Source organism: Phascolarctos cinereus, unplaced genomic scaffold, assembly GCF_003287225.1.
Source record: "Phascolarctos cinereus isolate Bilbo 61053 unplaced genomic scaffold, phaCin_HiC Scaffold_1;HRSCAF=81, whole genome shotgun sequence".
NCBI classification, from domain to species: domain Eukaryota; kingdom Metazoa; phylum Chordata; class Mammalia; order Diprotodontia; family Phascolarctidae; genus Phascolarctos; species Phascolarctos cinereus.
In genome coordinates, this window is record NW_027555514.1 from 201,146,829 (window position 1) to 201,161,454 (window position 14,626).

General features: G+C 35.0%; 1 protein-coding gene across 1 annotated transcript in view; it reads left to right on the plus strand.

Moving 5' to 3' along the window:
* The window catches only part of NELL2 (neural EGFL like 2), a 166,902-nt gene that overhangs the window by 82,375 nt on the left and 69,901 nt on the right, over positions 1 to 14,626 (plus strand). The window contains exon 11 of the mRNA XM_020973673.2: positions 7,221 to 7,323. Coding sequence (XP_020829332.1) covers positions 7,221 to 7,323 — 103 coding nt within the window. The remainder of the gene's footprint in view (positions 1 to 7,220; positions 7,324 to 14,626) is intronic.

Below are 14,626 nucleotides of genomic sequence, written 5' to 3' on the forward strand. Positions count from 1 at the left end.
GGAAATGAAAAGATTTAATATGAAAATAAGTCTACTGCCTATGGAGTAGACACCTCAGAGGGTGCCATGAAAGGGATGGGTAGGGTAATTTTTGCTTGGAACACTAGGAGGAAGTATGGCTGATGAAAATGGTAATGAAGTATTGAGCAATGGGAGATGGGGAATGGGGTTTGGCTGATGACCTGCAGGGTTTCAAAATTACTAGGAATCTAGAAAGTGGTTTGACCAGGTGGGAGTTTGTTAATCATTAAGTGAAAATTTTAGAGAGATTTTCAAAGTCAATAGTATTATGACCTTAGCATGGAGTCCTTTAAGAGCCTCAGGCACTTCAGACAAGGGAGCAAGAATTTGGAGCAGAAGGAGTGGTGATAATCTCCTTCCCTCACATAGGAGACCAGCATGGAAACTTGATGGAATGGAGTTATTTCCCCTCATATTAGTGTCAAGAGACTTGTATGATCGAATGTCACCTCTTCTCTTCCCACATGAAGGGGCTCAATGGTAGGCACCCATCTCTCTACCTCCCACTCCAGTGGTAGACTGAAGACCAGGCAGGAGAAACATAAGTCATGTACTCACCTCTTCTCTTCCCTCCAGTCTGGAGATCAGGCAGGAGACATGTGGGACACTCCAAGCAGTGATGGAAAGCACCTGCCTCTCCTCTTCCCTCTTCTCATCTTTCCTCCAAAGTCTGGGAGATTAGGCTGGAGATGCACTTGGCATCAGTGGAGGTACCTTTCTGTCTGGAGCACTTGTATCTAGTCCCCAGTAGCCAAAACTACATGGCTGAGTTGGGAGGGGGATGAGAAGAGAGAAATTACCTTCTTCTCCACTAAAGTCTCATCTATAGGCAACTCCCAGATTGCAGCTTCTCTCATTCTTTTTGTTTTCTGCCAAAGACAAGGTTTATTAGAACATCCACCATATTAGGTAGACTCTTAAGGAGTCTGAACATTAGTGAGCTATTGGTTAGATTATGAGAATATGAGTACCTTAACGGAGACAAGATGGACCTTATATACAGAAAGACTACGGGAGGGATCTAGGAGTGGCCAAGTAGTCTGCGGGGACTGTAAGATAATAGAATACCAGGGACCTGGACCAGGTGGGCTAGGGAGAACAGAGCCTAACTAGGATTAAGGGTGGGAAATAAGGCTGTAGGGAGGTAAAACAATGGAGGGCTAGGCTAGGTTAAGGGAGATTAGGCTGGCCACAATGAAAGGCCAGTTGATAGGATTATAGCCTCAGGGGAACACCAAAGATTTGGCCTTGTGGGAAAGTGCAGGGTTTTTCCTTTTTGGGGTCTAGATCCCATCCTCATCATTCCCCCCTCAAACAAATGGGACCCAAATTCTTTTGGTGTAAGGGGCAAAAGTCAGCTTCAGAAACTGCTTCCTGCTGGCAAGGGGTGTAGAGCTGTCCCTGCCTTGAGGGGGTCCTAAAGAGGAGATCAAGTAGAACCAAGCACAGGCTGCATCCAGAGAATGATGGGGAGACATTGACTGATACCCGCCATTTGCTATCAACTGTAGGTGAATGGTCTGCAGCCTGGAAGACACAAATATAACAGAAAAGACTACAGGGCCCAGATATGACTGGATAAAACATCCTTAGCTCTGTTTGGATTCAGATAATTCAGTTTTCCCAATAATGCAATATCAAATCCACCTCATAGCCAGATGGGTAACATTCCTTTTTAAAGGAACATGATGGAGAAACCGAGCCAGGAGGATCTCATCTTAGACTGAGGCTAAAACTGTCCTCTCAGTTTTTCCCAATGCTGACTTCTCACCAGTATCACATTCTCCGAGTAACATGTGGCATTTCTCTCAAATGGTAGATTATTGATTATTGATGGGTTATTGTAATCCATCAGACAACTCAAAATAAAATACCTCACATAGGAAGTTTCACTAATCACAGCTTAGGAAAAACTTTTCCAAGATTTACATTTCAAACTTAAATTTGTCCTGGTGTAAAAAGCCAATCAGAGATTTCTATATACTTACAAATTCTCAGCAAATCAAAACCCAAACAAGCTTTTTGGCAAGTTTACACATTAAAACAATAACCAACTATAACGAAATTATTTTAGCAGTAACCAAATTATGAAAAGTTGCTTGAGAGAACTGATACAAAAAGTTCACCAATTTGAAACTTGAAACAAACCCATTACCAATCATGTGACTTCACTTTTTTTAAATGCATTTCCAAATTACTTTACACAGAAAATCAACACCTCATCATTAACAGTTAAGAAGAGCATGCTTACCCAAGTTTGGAAACTAGCTTCTTTACCTTGAGCAGGATGTGTTGAACCTGGGTGATACTTCCAGGCAAAGGTTACCCCAGGGCCCAAGGCCATTGCCAGTGGGGCCCATGCTGTAGTTTTTATGCTTCTTGGGCACACCGCACCCTCGTGGTACAAGTGCTAGTTTCTCTCATTCTTATCTAGGACTTAAAACACCACGAGGGTAGATCAGCCAAAGTGGTGGAATAAGAGGAAGCAGAGCAGCCTAATTCTACTCCACAAATACTACCACAAAGATGTATGACAAGAACCATACCCAGTAGAGATTGATGAGGTCTAGAGGTTTAGGGGTGCTGGGACCTCTGAGATTGCAACGTAGGTAGGCCCTGTCTGAATGAATTCAACCCAAATCTTCTTTCAGCCAGAGAAAAAGTTTATTAGAGATAAACCATATAGGCCATGTGACGTGCATAAGGACAAGCAGGCATGAGAAAGTCTCAGCTTTTTGGTCATGAGAGAGTCTCAGGTTTGAAATGGAGGCCAGGGTGGATCTTACATACACTAAAGTAACTTTGGGTGACCAGAGAAGGGTCTGGGAAAAGGGTCTAGGTGAGAATTCTGACTGGAATGTCTAAGAGATTGAATAGATAATGGGAATAGATAATGAGAGGAACTGGAAGGAAGAAGTTTGAAAGGCATCTGAATAAGATCAAAAGGTGGGGCTAAGGCTTTCAAAGGGAGATAAGGGGAGTTGATAAGGAACCATTTGAGACCAGAGTAAGAAAAGTTTAAGGGTTTTCTGGGGCCTGTAGACAAATGGAAGCCAGCTTCTTTTTAGGGCAAGGGTTGAAGGTGAAGGCACATCTTAATAAGATCAAAAGGGCTTTCAAAGGGAGATGAGGAGCTGGGGCTGTAGAGCCAGATTCCTTTTGGGACAAGGGGAGAAGATCTCGGCTTGGGCCCATACCCCATCAGTGATTAGGAGATGCAAAGAGAAAAGTCATATTTCAAGGGTAGGGAGCAACTCTTTCACTTTGACCTCAGAGCTAGGTTGCAAATGCAGCATGGCTTGAGGAGAAAACCTGAGGCTAGGCATGGGCTTTACTTGCTGCTGTGTCCCCAGAAAAGGAAGGCCTAATTTTATGTGGGACCAGGAACAGAGACAGTCAGCAGCTGTTGTTCTAACCCCAGAGCTAGATTGTGGATACAGCATGGATAAAAAGGGATTGATGGTGAGGCTTGAGGCTGACCAGGGCATGGAGCAGGGATGGATACAGGTTGGACCTGACCTATGTCTGTGTACTAGACAAGGAACAGGAATAAAGGTAAGCAGAAACCCTGCAATGAGGTACAGGATTCAGCTTCTAGCCCAGTCTGAGGCCTGAAGCTCAGTGACCAGGGCAGGGCATTCAGACCAAGGGGAATCCTGTAGTTCTTTTTCTCTGAAAGTGCAGAAGCTTCCATGTAGCTGACAGGGGCTGGGGACAGTAAGCTACCAGAACTCTAACCAAGGACAAACCTAGATTAAGGTTAAGCTTGAAAGGTTCAAACCAAGAGGGGTCAGTCTGGTCTCCTTTTACATAAACTATATCAGACTGCTTAAGACCTAATGAAAGATTTCAAGTTGTCCTCTTGTGCCACTCCTAAGATCTTTGAAGAGCACGGTTCTTAGTACTCTGAGAAAGCAACCTCCTGGCTTCAAAGAATAAAAATCAGGACCATATATGACCTTCAGATCCCCTCCAGAAATGTCTGATCTTAGTAAAGGTTTTCAATTTGATCTTAATAAACCAAAAAGGCTCCCACCATGAAGAGTTGTTTTGGTCCAAGGATGCCAAAGATATATAACCATAAAAAGAAAATAATATACTCTAGTAAAGCCCCAAGGAGAAGTAAAGCTTAGCCAGAAAGTCAACTAGAATTCCTGGAAGAGATTTTAAAAATGTTTTTATAAAGAGAATTAAAGTTGGTATTATAAATTAAATTAAGGTACAAGAAAAATGAATTGGGAGAAAAATAAGAGCATTGGAGGAAAGACCTGGAACAAGAATTGGAGGAAAGACTTGAAAGCAGAATGAATAATTTAATATGAGGGTTAAAAAATTTTTCCCAAGGAACTGACTGCCAGAAAATTATAATGGAGCATATAGAAGTTAATGACTCCATGAGAAAGGAAGAGCAATTAAAAGAGAGTCAAAACACTGTGGAAAAAAAATAGAAGAAAATGTAAAGTATTACCTATCAAAAACAATTTATCTAAGAGATATTTTAAGGCTTTCTTAAGGAGAGGTACTTTAAGAATTGTTGGACCACCTTAAAGCCATGACCAAAAATGAATCTGAATACTACATTCTAAATAATCATGAAGTAAAAGTGTTGGAGTATATTAGAAGCAGAAGGAAAAGTAAAAACAGAATGCACTGGTCACTTACCAAAAGAAACCCCAAACTAAAATTTCCATGAATGTCATAACCAAAATTAAGAGCTTCCAAGTCAAAGACAAAAAACTTTAAGCAGCCAGAAAAGAATTCAAGTATCAAGCAATGAGTCAGAATCACACAACATTTAGCAGCTTATCACCTCAAAGGGAGGGAGAACTTGGAATAAATTATTACAAATGGGAAAAGATATAGGCTTACTACTCAGCAAAAGTAAGTATGCTTTTACTCATGGAAAAAAGCTTTAATAAGACTTCTAAGCATTCTGGATGAAAAGACCAGAGCTGAATAGAAACTTTGAAATACAAGAATACAAGTCAAGAAAAATGTGAAAAGGTAAATGAAAATGAGAAAGCAATCAAAAGGGACTAAATTAAAAGATGGAGTGCTTATATTCTGATAAGGTGAGATAACTCTTGTTCTCTCAGAACTCTAATGCCATTAAGGGTCATAGAGGTAAAAGAAGAAAGGAGAAAGATAGGAAAAGATAACAACACCTAGGGACATAGATAATTTGTTTCCTCAGCCAAACTCTTCTTCAAACTTCTTCAACCAAAGAGGTGTTCTCACTTTGTAAAGCAGTCATAGAATGTTACACCTTATTAACACATTAAAACCTCATAATGCATGATTACATTCTATAACTACCTGAAGTTCAAGTCGAGGTAGGTCAAGACGGACAAAATTATTTCTCTTTTAAATTAGCTTTCAGCATAAGAGATCTGAGCCACAGAAAATTAAAGTGAATTGTGCAATTTCCCAGCAGAATCTATATCATAATACAGATTACCTATAATGAAAATCATAAAGTAGAATTTTTTTCATTGCAATCCCACCGTGCATAAAAAGGTAGAAAATTTGTGGTAAGATCTAGAAACTATTAAAGTGGAAAATGCATAAAAGAAGCTTATTCTAGGAATGCTATAAAACTTGGTCAAGTAGCTTATTCTGGGGAACAAAACTTTTTCATTTAGACCTCTGCTCAAATATATCGACACATGTGATCTCAAAAGGCACCTTAGAATAGTGAATAAGGCATTGGATTAAAGTCAAATTAAGATCCTGCCACAGAGAAGTGCTAGATTTGTGTCCTTGAACTAACTAATCATTTAATGTCTTTGAGCTTCAGTTTTCTTATCTGTAAACTGGAGGTGGGACAACAGTAGAATCCAATTCACAAGGGTTTTTGTGAGGATTAATTTAACTAATATATATGTGGAGCACTATAAATGTAGGCTAGCATAGACTGAATATTTAAATGTGCATTGGTTATAGAAGTGGTTCAAATATTTGCATCATTCTAATGGTTTTTTTTAAAGTTTATAATTTTATTGGGTTTGCTTAAATTCAGTACTGTTATATTTTAGTCATTACCTCATTGTGTCTGCAATTTATTACAGTTAGAGAAGCAAAGCTGTTTTTGGAATACAAGCTTTTTTCTTATGGAACCTATTTGGATCCTGGCTTGAATTCTTCTGATTAATTTCTCTCCATTCTATGTCCTACAACTCCAGTATTGTCAACTTTTCACCACCTATCATTTTCCTTTTTGTCTAGGGATTACCTATATCAGTCCCTGGGGTTTTCCTTACTCTGTAGTGGTTGGGATTTTTTTTTTTGCTTTGAACTAAGGAAGAAATGTGTTATTACATTGTAATTTTAATATTAGTATGAGTACATGGTAACCCTCAAGATGAGATCAATAGATTTGGAATTACTGTCAGTACTAAAGGAAGGATAGATTTTAACTCCAAGATAATATAAAAGCCAATACTTACTTCTAGGTCATTCCTGATATTATTAGACAGATTATATTCATCCATTAACTTATTAATTTATTCAGCATTTGTTAAGTATCTTCTGTCTCTGATATACTGTACTTCTTTCTGTTTTTACAATATAATTAATAAGTTAATTAGTGGTTAATAAGTGGTTCTTGCCTTTAAACAGCTTACAAATACCAGATATCTAAATTTATAATTATGTAGAAAATGAATTTAAAAATTCTGATGTAAGGCATATATATATGTATTATTAATGTTGTAACCCTCACTACTCATGTTCAAACATGACCCTCAACTAGAAGATCCGGTCATTTATCTAAATGGCTCTATGGAAGGAGGATTTGGATATGGGGCAGTAGCATCTAACATCTGGTCCCAGCTATGGTTTGTTTAAATTTCATACTGCACTTTTAAAATTAATGGGTATTTGATTTACATTACATAAAATGTAATGTGATAAAAATTACTTTGTTAGTTTGAACATTAGTTGAATAAAGCATAAATATCTTTTCTCATTCTCAGTGTTGCATATTGGATCACAACCTGACAGTTGTGGCTTTGTGTAACTTTTTGCCAAGAGACCATACTAACAAACCAGGGAGGAGGGAATTTAGTAATTTAAGTTAAGTGGGGGCCATTATTCCAACAAGTCCAGGGTCAATCATATTCCATGACTCTCATAGTCAACAATAAATAAGAATTCCAAAATATTAATTGGTCTTGTATGATGAAATTTTTGTCTGACAGGACAAAACAATGAAGTTTGTTGAGAATTCAGTCTGCCAGCCCTTGAATTGTCCAGATTCCCACCATATTACTTTACCTCATAGCTGCTGCAAAGTTTGCAAAGGTAAGTTAAAAGTAAGTGATGTTTTATGTGCATGTTTTCTTTTTGATGCTTAGTTCTTATTGACATTCAGTAAGTTTATTTAAGAGAAAACTATTTGCAAAGAATCATAATTTTCTACTTTAAAAAAACCCTTCCCGTTTGCCTAATCTTAATAAGATGGCTTTCCCTATTGCCTTAATCTTCTTACATCATGCCTTTTACTAACCTTGAATCACTTTTATGGACAGCTTTTCAAATTTTTGCTCTTCAGTTTCAGAGAATTTCTGGAGAAAGCCAAAGAGCCAAAATATGTATAGTCCAACTTGCACTACATTGTCAGGTTAGGATCACAGAGGGAATAAATCTATTTTCCTCAGGGTTTTAGGATAACTGTGAAGGGTTGTGGCTTATAATGCTATAGCTCCTGAATCCCCATCCTATGTGGCCCCTAATACTAATTAGCCACTTGATATCAATTCACTTTTACAAAGAGGATATAGATTGGGAATATAGTAACAACAGTAGTTACAAAATTCCTCCCTCCTCCCTAGTCCGTGGGCACATTCTCCCCTTCTACACAGAAGATGCCTGGATATTGTTGGTTCAAATTTAAAATACAGTGGAAGTGAAGGACATTTTTCAGGAACATGTGAGGCCATGATGACAAACTAATACTTGGCCCAGGAAGTCTCTTTCTGTCTTTGTGGAATTCTATTATAGTTTTCCTTAATTGTAGCTCTTCACTGGGCTCCAAAGATTGGTGCCTTTCTAAAGTCCATGGACAGTATTTATCTATGTTACAACGGATGATCCCTGAAGCTTCCACAGTCCTCTCAGGATTGTCTTGTGCCTCCATTTTCAGGCACTTCTGTCATTGGCTACTCCTTCTCCTATGGATTCTCCTAGACTCCAGTTGCCAATGGAACTTCTGACAGTTTTGATGATTTTTCTAAACTCGCTGTGTGTTGACACTTCTATTTCAGTATAATTGCTCACTTAAGAAAAAATGAATAAACATAAAAGTAACAGCCAGTTTGAGGAACTGGCCATCTCTTCCCATCTCCCCACCTCCTCAAAGAAACTCAAATCAGTTCTCCTTACTTGAAAACTGTCAGAGAAGAGACCAAGAAATTATCTGCCCAAATCTTTTGTACATGCCCACAGTTCTAGCTTGACCTCTTTTAGATCTTACCATCTCTGAAGCCAATTTGAAGGCTTTCCATCATCACATAATACCAGTTCCTCAAATACTCATGGACCAATGAGTAGATTGAAATATCTGTACCCATTCTGTATGATAAACTAGAAAGGGCAAATCCAAGCATACTCTAAAGACTGGACCCTCATTAACCAGTCATCTCCATACAGTTATATGATTTACTTCCCACATTGTTGTGTGGAAATTACTACAAATTGATCCTAATCTCATTTGGGACTTCACTTAGATCTATTGCTTTTAATTCACCTCTTGTAAGTTCATTAGCATGTTCTACACTGTTCATTAAAATCATATGTTAAACTCAAATCACCAATCTTACCCTATCACTTAAAAAAGAGAATGCAAATGAATTGGCCATGCAACTAAAAGACTAGAAAACTAACAAAAGAAAATAACTCATAACAGAAATCCTGAAAAATCAAAGGAGAGATTAACATAATTGAAAGCAACAAAGAAGATTGAATTAATAAGTAAACTAGGAGCTATTTTTTGAAGAAAAAAACCAGTAACATAAGTAGTCATTAGTGAACTTTGTTTAAAAAGAAATCAAATTACCATTATTAAAAATGAAAAGTTGAATTCACAAGCAATGAAGAAAAAAATCATTAAGAGCTACTTTGTTGGGCTATTTTGCTGAACTCCATGCCTATAAAACTTGTAGCCTAAATAAAATGGATGAGTATTTACAATAATATAAACTGCCCAGATTAACTGTATGTAAATAACTCTATCTTAGAAAAATAAATTAACTTCTATCTTAAAAAAATTAACTCTATCTTAGAAAAATAAATTAACTTCCAAAGAAGAGATCTCTAGGTCCAAATTTTTTGACACATAATTTCTAGCAAACATTTAAAGAATAGCTCATTATAATTATAATAACTAATATAATTAATCCTATTTATATATTTATTTGAATATATATTATCATATGAAGTAATTATAATTACCATGTGATAATTCCAATGCTACATAAATATTTTTGAAAAATAGGCAAAAGAGAAGTCCTACCAAGTTCCTTCTCTGACACGGATATGGTCACGTAGAATATTCTTCTCCTTTGAAAAAAAAAACAGTAGACAGCATAGGAATAGATTGAGCTTTCCTCAAAATGTTAAATAATGTTTACCTAAAACTAAGAGTTATTATGGAAATAAGCCTTTCCAGTAAGATCAGGGGTAAAACAAGGTTGTCCATTATCACTATTCCTATTCAATATGTGCTAGAAATGCAGGCTATAGCTATAAGAAAAAAATAAATCAAACAATAGGACAAAGAGAAAACAAAATCATCACTTATTGCAGATGATAACAATGGTTTACTTGCAAAACTCTAAACACTCTTTACACATAAAAGACAGATCTAAATAATAATAGAAATATTAATTGCTTATGGGTAGGCTAAGTGCATAAAGTAAAATTGACAATACTACCTAAATTAACTTACTTACTCGATGCCATAACAATCAAACTGCTTAAGAATTTTTTTTAGTGAGTTAGATTAAAAAAATTAGAAAATTCATTAGGAGCAGTAAAAAGTCAAGAATATTAAAGAAATTAATTTTTAAAAAATCAGAAGGAATAGAACCTGGCAGCACCATATCTCAAACCATACCACCTAGCTATAATAGTTAAAAACAGTTTGGTAGAGGGTAAGAAATATTGAAGTTGATCAGTGGAACAGATTAGGTAACCAATATACAAGAGCAAATTAACCCAGTAGTCTAGTATTTGATAAACCCAAATATTCCAGTTGTTGGGGCAAGGATTCACTATTAGACAAAAACTGTTGGGAAAACTAGAATGTGGTCTAGCAGGAACTAGGTGTCAGCCAACATCTCACAGCATATACTAAGAGAGGCTCTACATGGGAAAATGGTTTAAACATAAAAGGTCACATTATAAAGAAATTAGAAGAACATGGAAGAAATTACCTGTTAGATCTATGTAGATTTGACCAAACAAGAAGTAGAAAAGTTCATAGGAATAGTGGAAATGGGAATGATTTTGAAATGATTGCAAAAGAAAAACTTGAACAGCAAACAGATGGAGAATGTGGAGAAGAGGGAGAAGAAGAGGAAGACAAAGAAGAAGAAATGGCTATACTTTCATATGAAAAATCATAAACGTACTTTATTTGGGGACGGAGTGTGTGTAAGTGGTTGGATTTTCTATGTTGTCTGATCACCAAAGCATATGTCTAGTGTTTGGAGTAGTCTTTAAATCAGTTTGCTGAGATCTATTTGATGTCCAGGTAATTCTATTTAGCTTTTTTTTTTTTATTTTATAGAGTACTAACTTTTTTTGGTACAATCTTAAGTCACTAATATACGTATTTAACAATTTTATCCATTTAATTATATTCTGGCAGTAAGTAGCTTTTATTCTTTTGATAGTTGTCAAAGATGTAGTTTCCTCAGTGGCATTTAGAATATTGGCATTTTTGAGTGCTGTAGAGCTTCTTACTGTTAGATGTGGCAGAAGAGATGAAAGTGAAAGACCAAAATTTCAGGTGAGTCAGTTAGGTAGCTATTTATGAATTACTTTAGGATAAAATGGACACATAACTCATGACTCTTGAAGCTTAAGCTCTATTTCTTAATTTTCATAGAATTGTACCAGAAAATTTCTTTAGAATTCAGAGTTAGCAGTTATTTGTTTAAGATAGGCCAGTCAGTAATGATGCAATACATGATTATGTTTAGTTCCCAATTCTGTCCTTTACCAACTTGGGAAATCCAAACTCATTTGTACATCCGGTTGAGAGAGGGATGATTTTTCTCCAGCAGAGAAAAAGGAACAGTGTAGGTTGGAAAAAAACTTACATGTACAAAAATGTTTATAGTAGCTCTTTTTGTGGTGCCAAAGAAGTGGAAACAGAGGTGATGGCTGAACAAATTCTGGTATATGATTGTGATGGAATACTATTGTGCTATAAGAAATGATGAGCAGAACACTTTCAGAATAACTTGGAAAGACTTACATGCACCAATGCAAAATGAAATGAGCAATACCAGGAGAACATTATACACACTAACAAAATTATTGTGTGTTGATCAACTTTGAATGAGTTGGCTATTCTCAGCAACACAATGATCCAAGACAATTCTGATGACTTCTGATAAAAAATGCCATCCATCTTCAGAGAAAGAAATGATAGAGTCTGAGTACTAATCAAAGCATTCTTTTTAAAAAACTTTTTCTTTTTTGTGTATGCCTTCTTTCACAAAATGACTAATATGCAAATATGTTTTGCATGACTGCAAATTTATAACCTATATCAAATTGCTTACTTTCTCATTGAGGAGTTGGAAGAAGAGTGGGAGAGAATTTGGAACTCAAAATTTTTAAAAATGAATGTTAAAAATGGTTTTAAAGTATAATTGGGGGGAATAAAATATTAAATAAATAATTTTAAAAGAAATGTACAGAAAAAAACAAACAACATGAATAATTCCTAAATAGTAAGTTGTTTGAATAACAAATAAAAATGAAAACTTTGTGAAAGTCAATGATAATGACAAGAAAATAAAATTTCCAGGTGCAGTCAAAGCAATTTTGAGGTGAAATAGCATATATCTAAAAACATTCATTGACAAAATAGGATCGAGTGAATATACATTTAAAATTTTTCAATCAAATTTAATTTTTTGTTATATTTTAAGTTACAAACTGTTTCCTTGCCTTCCTCCCTCCCCACCCCACACTTGAGAAGGCCAATATTTGATACAGATTAGGTAGGTAGATAGATAGATAGATGATAAATAGATAGATATAACCATTGCATGCACTTCTTCCTCCGGAGGTGGAAAGCATCTTCCTTCATAGGTACTTTATAGTTTATTTGAATATTTATAATGCTCAGAATAGTTTAGTATTTCAGAGTTATTCTTCAAATAATACTGCTGTTACTGTATACAATGTTCTCTTTCTTCTACTTATTTCACTCTTCAATATTTCATGCAAGTCTTTCCATGTTTTTCCAAAAATCAACCTACTCATCATTTCTTACAGCACAATAGTATTCCATCCCAATTGATGGAGATCCCCTCAATTTCCAGTTCTTTGCTGCCACAAAGAGAGCTGCTATATTTATTTTATATAATTTTATGTATTTTACATAAGTTCTTTTCCTTTTTCCTTAACCACTTTAGGAAAGAGACCTAATAGTGGTATTGCTGGGTCAAAAGGTACTCACAATTTTATAACTCTTTGGCCATAATTCCAGACTACTCTCCAAAAAAAATTGAAAGGCAACAAATAAACCCAAAATAAGTACAATAGAAGAAATTCCAGAAATCAGAAGAAAAATAATAGAGATAAGAAGGAGGAAAAGGAGAGGAAGAAGAAACCAAAAAGACTATAGAAATGGTAAAACTAAAGGTCTTTGCCAAAAAAAAGAGATAAAAGTTTTATTTTGATTCAAAATAAAAGGGAAAAATAAAATTAATAAAACAAAAAGCACACAAGATGATAGTATAAGAAACCCAGAAAAAAAGTAGTGCCAGAACTTATCATACAGAGCTAAGTGTCAGGAAAATTAAGTATTTCAAAGAATTAGCTTAAAAAGAATAAACTATTCAAAACAAACACCAAATGGAGATCTTAAATGATATGAAATCAAAAAAAGGAAATTGAGTTAACTGTAAAGGAACTAACTACCAATGCAAGGTTGAGGAAACCCTGTTATTTATGGATTTATGGAGGAATTCTATCAAACTTTTGAAGAAAAATAAATTCAAATACTACTAAAAATATTCTAAAAAACTGAAAAACAAAACATTATACCAAATTCCTTTTATGGTACAAATATAACTTTATTCCAAAGCCAGAGAAAGATATATCAACAGAGAACCAGTGTCATTAATGAATACTGATTTAAAAATTTGAAGTAAAATTCCATCAGACTACAGTAATTTAATATATCATTTATTATGACCAATTTGGATTTATTACAGGCATTCAAGGATGGCTCAACCTTTGGAAAATAATTAATATAATTGTATCTAAAACAAAAACATGTAAAATTGTTATTATAGCAATAGTGTTTGATAAAGAACTCATTAACACCTTGTAAAAATCCTATAAAATATAGGCATAGAGATACGTTTTTTAAAAATAACAAATAGTTTCTAAAACAAAACCAAAACACACATGCAATGGGACTATACTTGAAGTCTTCTCAGTAAATGTGGGAATAAAGAAAGGATACCCACTTTCACTGCCATTATTCAATATAGTGCTAAAAATACTAGTAATAGTAATAAGACTTGAAAAAGAAATTGATGGTATAAGCATAGTAAAAAAGGAGACAAACATATTCTTTTTTTCTGATGATATAATAGTTACCTTAGAAAATCTTAGGTAATCAACAAAGAAACTAATTGAGATATTTAATAACTTTAGAAGAGTTGCAGACTACAAAATAAATCCACAAAAATCAATGGCATTTCTATATTATGATAACAATTTCTAAGGAAATAATAGAAAAGGAGATATCTACAAAATGAATAAAATATTTGGATAATAGCTTACCAAAACACTCTAAATACATGTATAGATTAATTTACAACATGTTCCTAAAAGAAACAAAGAACTTGGTTAATTGGAAAAATATGTGGTACTCATGATTTGGCCATTTTTATTATATAAAAAGTGACCAATTACCAAGCTAATTTACAATTTCAATGCTATACTAATCAAGTTACTTGTGAGATGGTTATCAGTTTAGTTCAGTCATTTTTCAGTCTCATCTGAATCTTCATAACACCATGTAGAGTTCTCTTCACAGATACTAGAGTGGTTTGCCATTGCCTTCTCCAGCAGATGAGGAACTGAGGTAAACAGGATTAAATGACTTGCTCGGGATCACACATCTAGTAAGTGTCTGAGGCCAGATTTGAGCTCAAGAAGATTAGTCTTCCTGATTCCAAGCCCAGGGCTTATCCTCTGTGCCACCTGAGATGGTTTATAGAGCTAGATTTTTTTTAAAAAAATGATACAATTCATTAGTCGAATCAAAAGATTTAGAACTAATAAAAAAAGAAGAGGTAATGAAAGAAGACTGGAACTTCTATTACAAAATATCAGTCATCAAAACCATTTG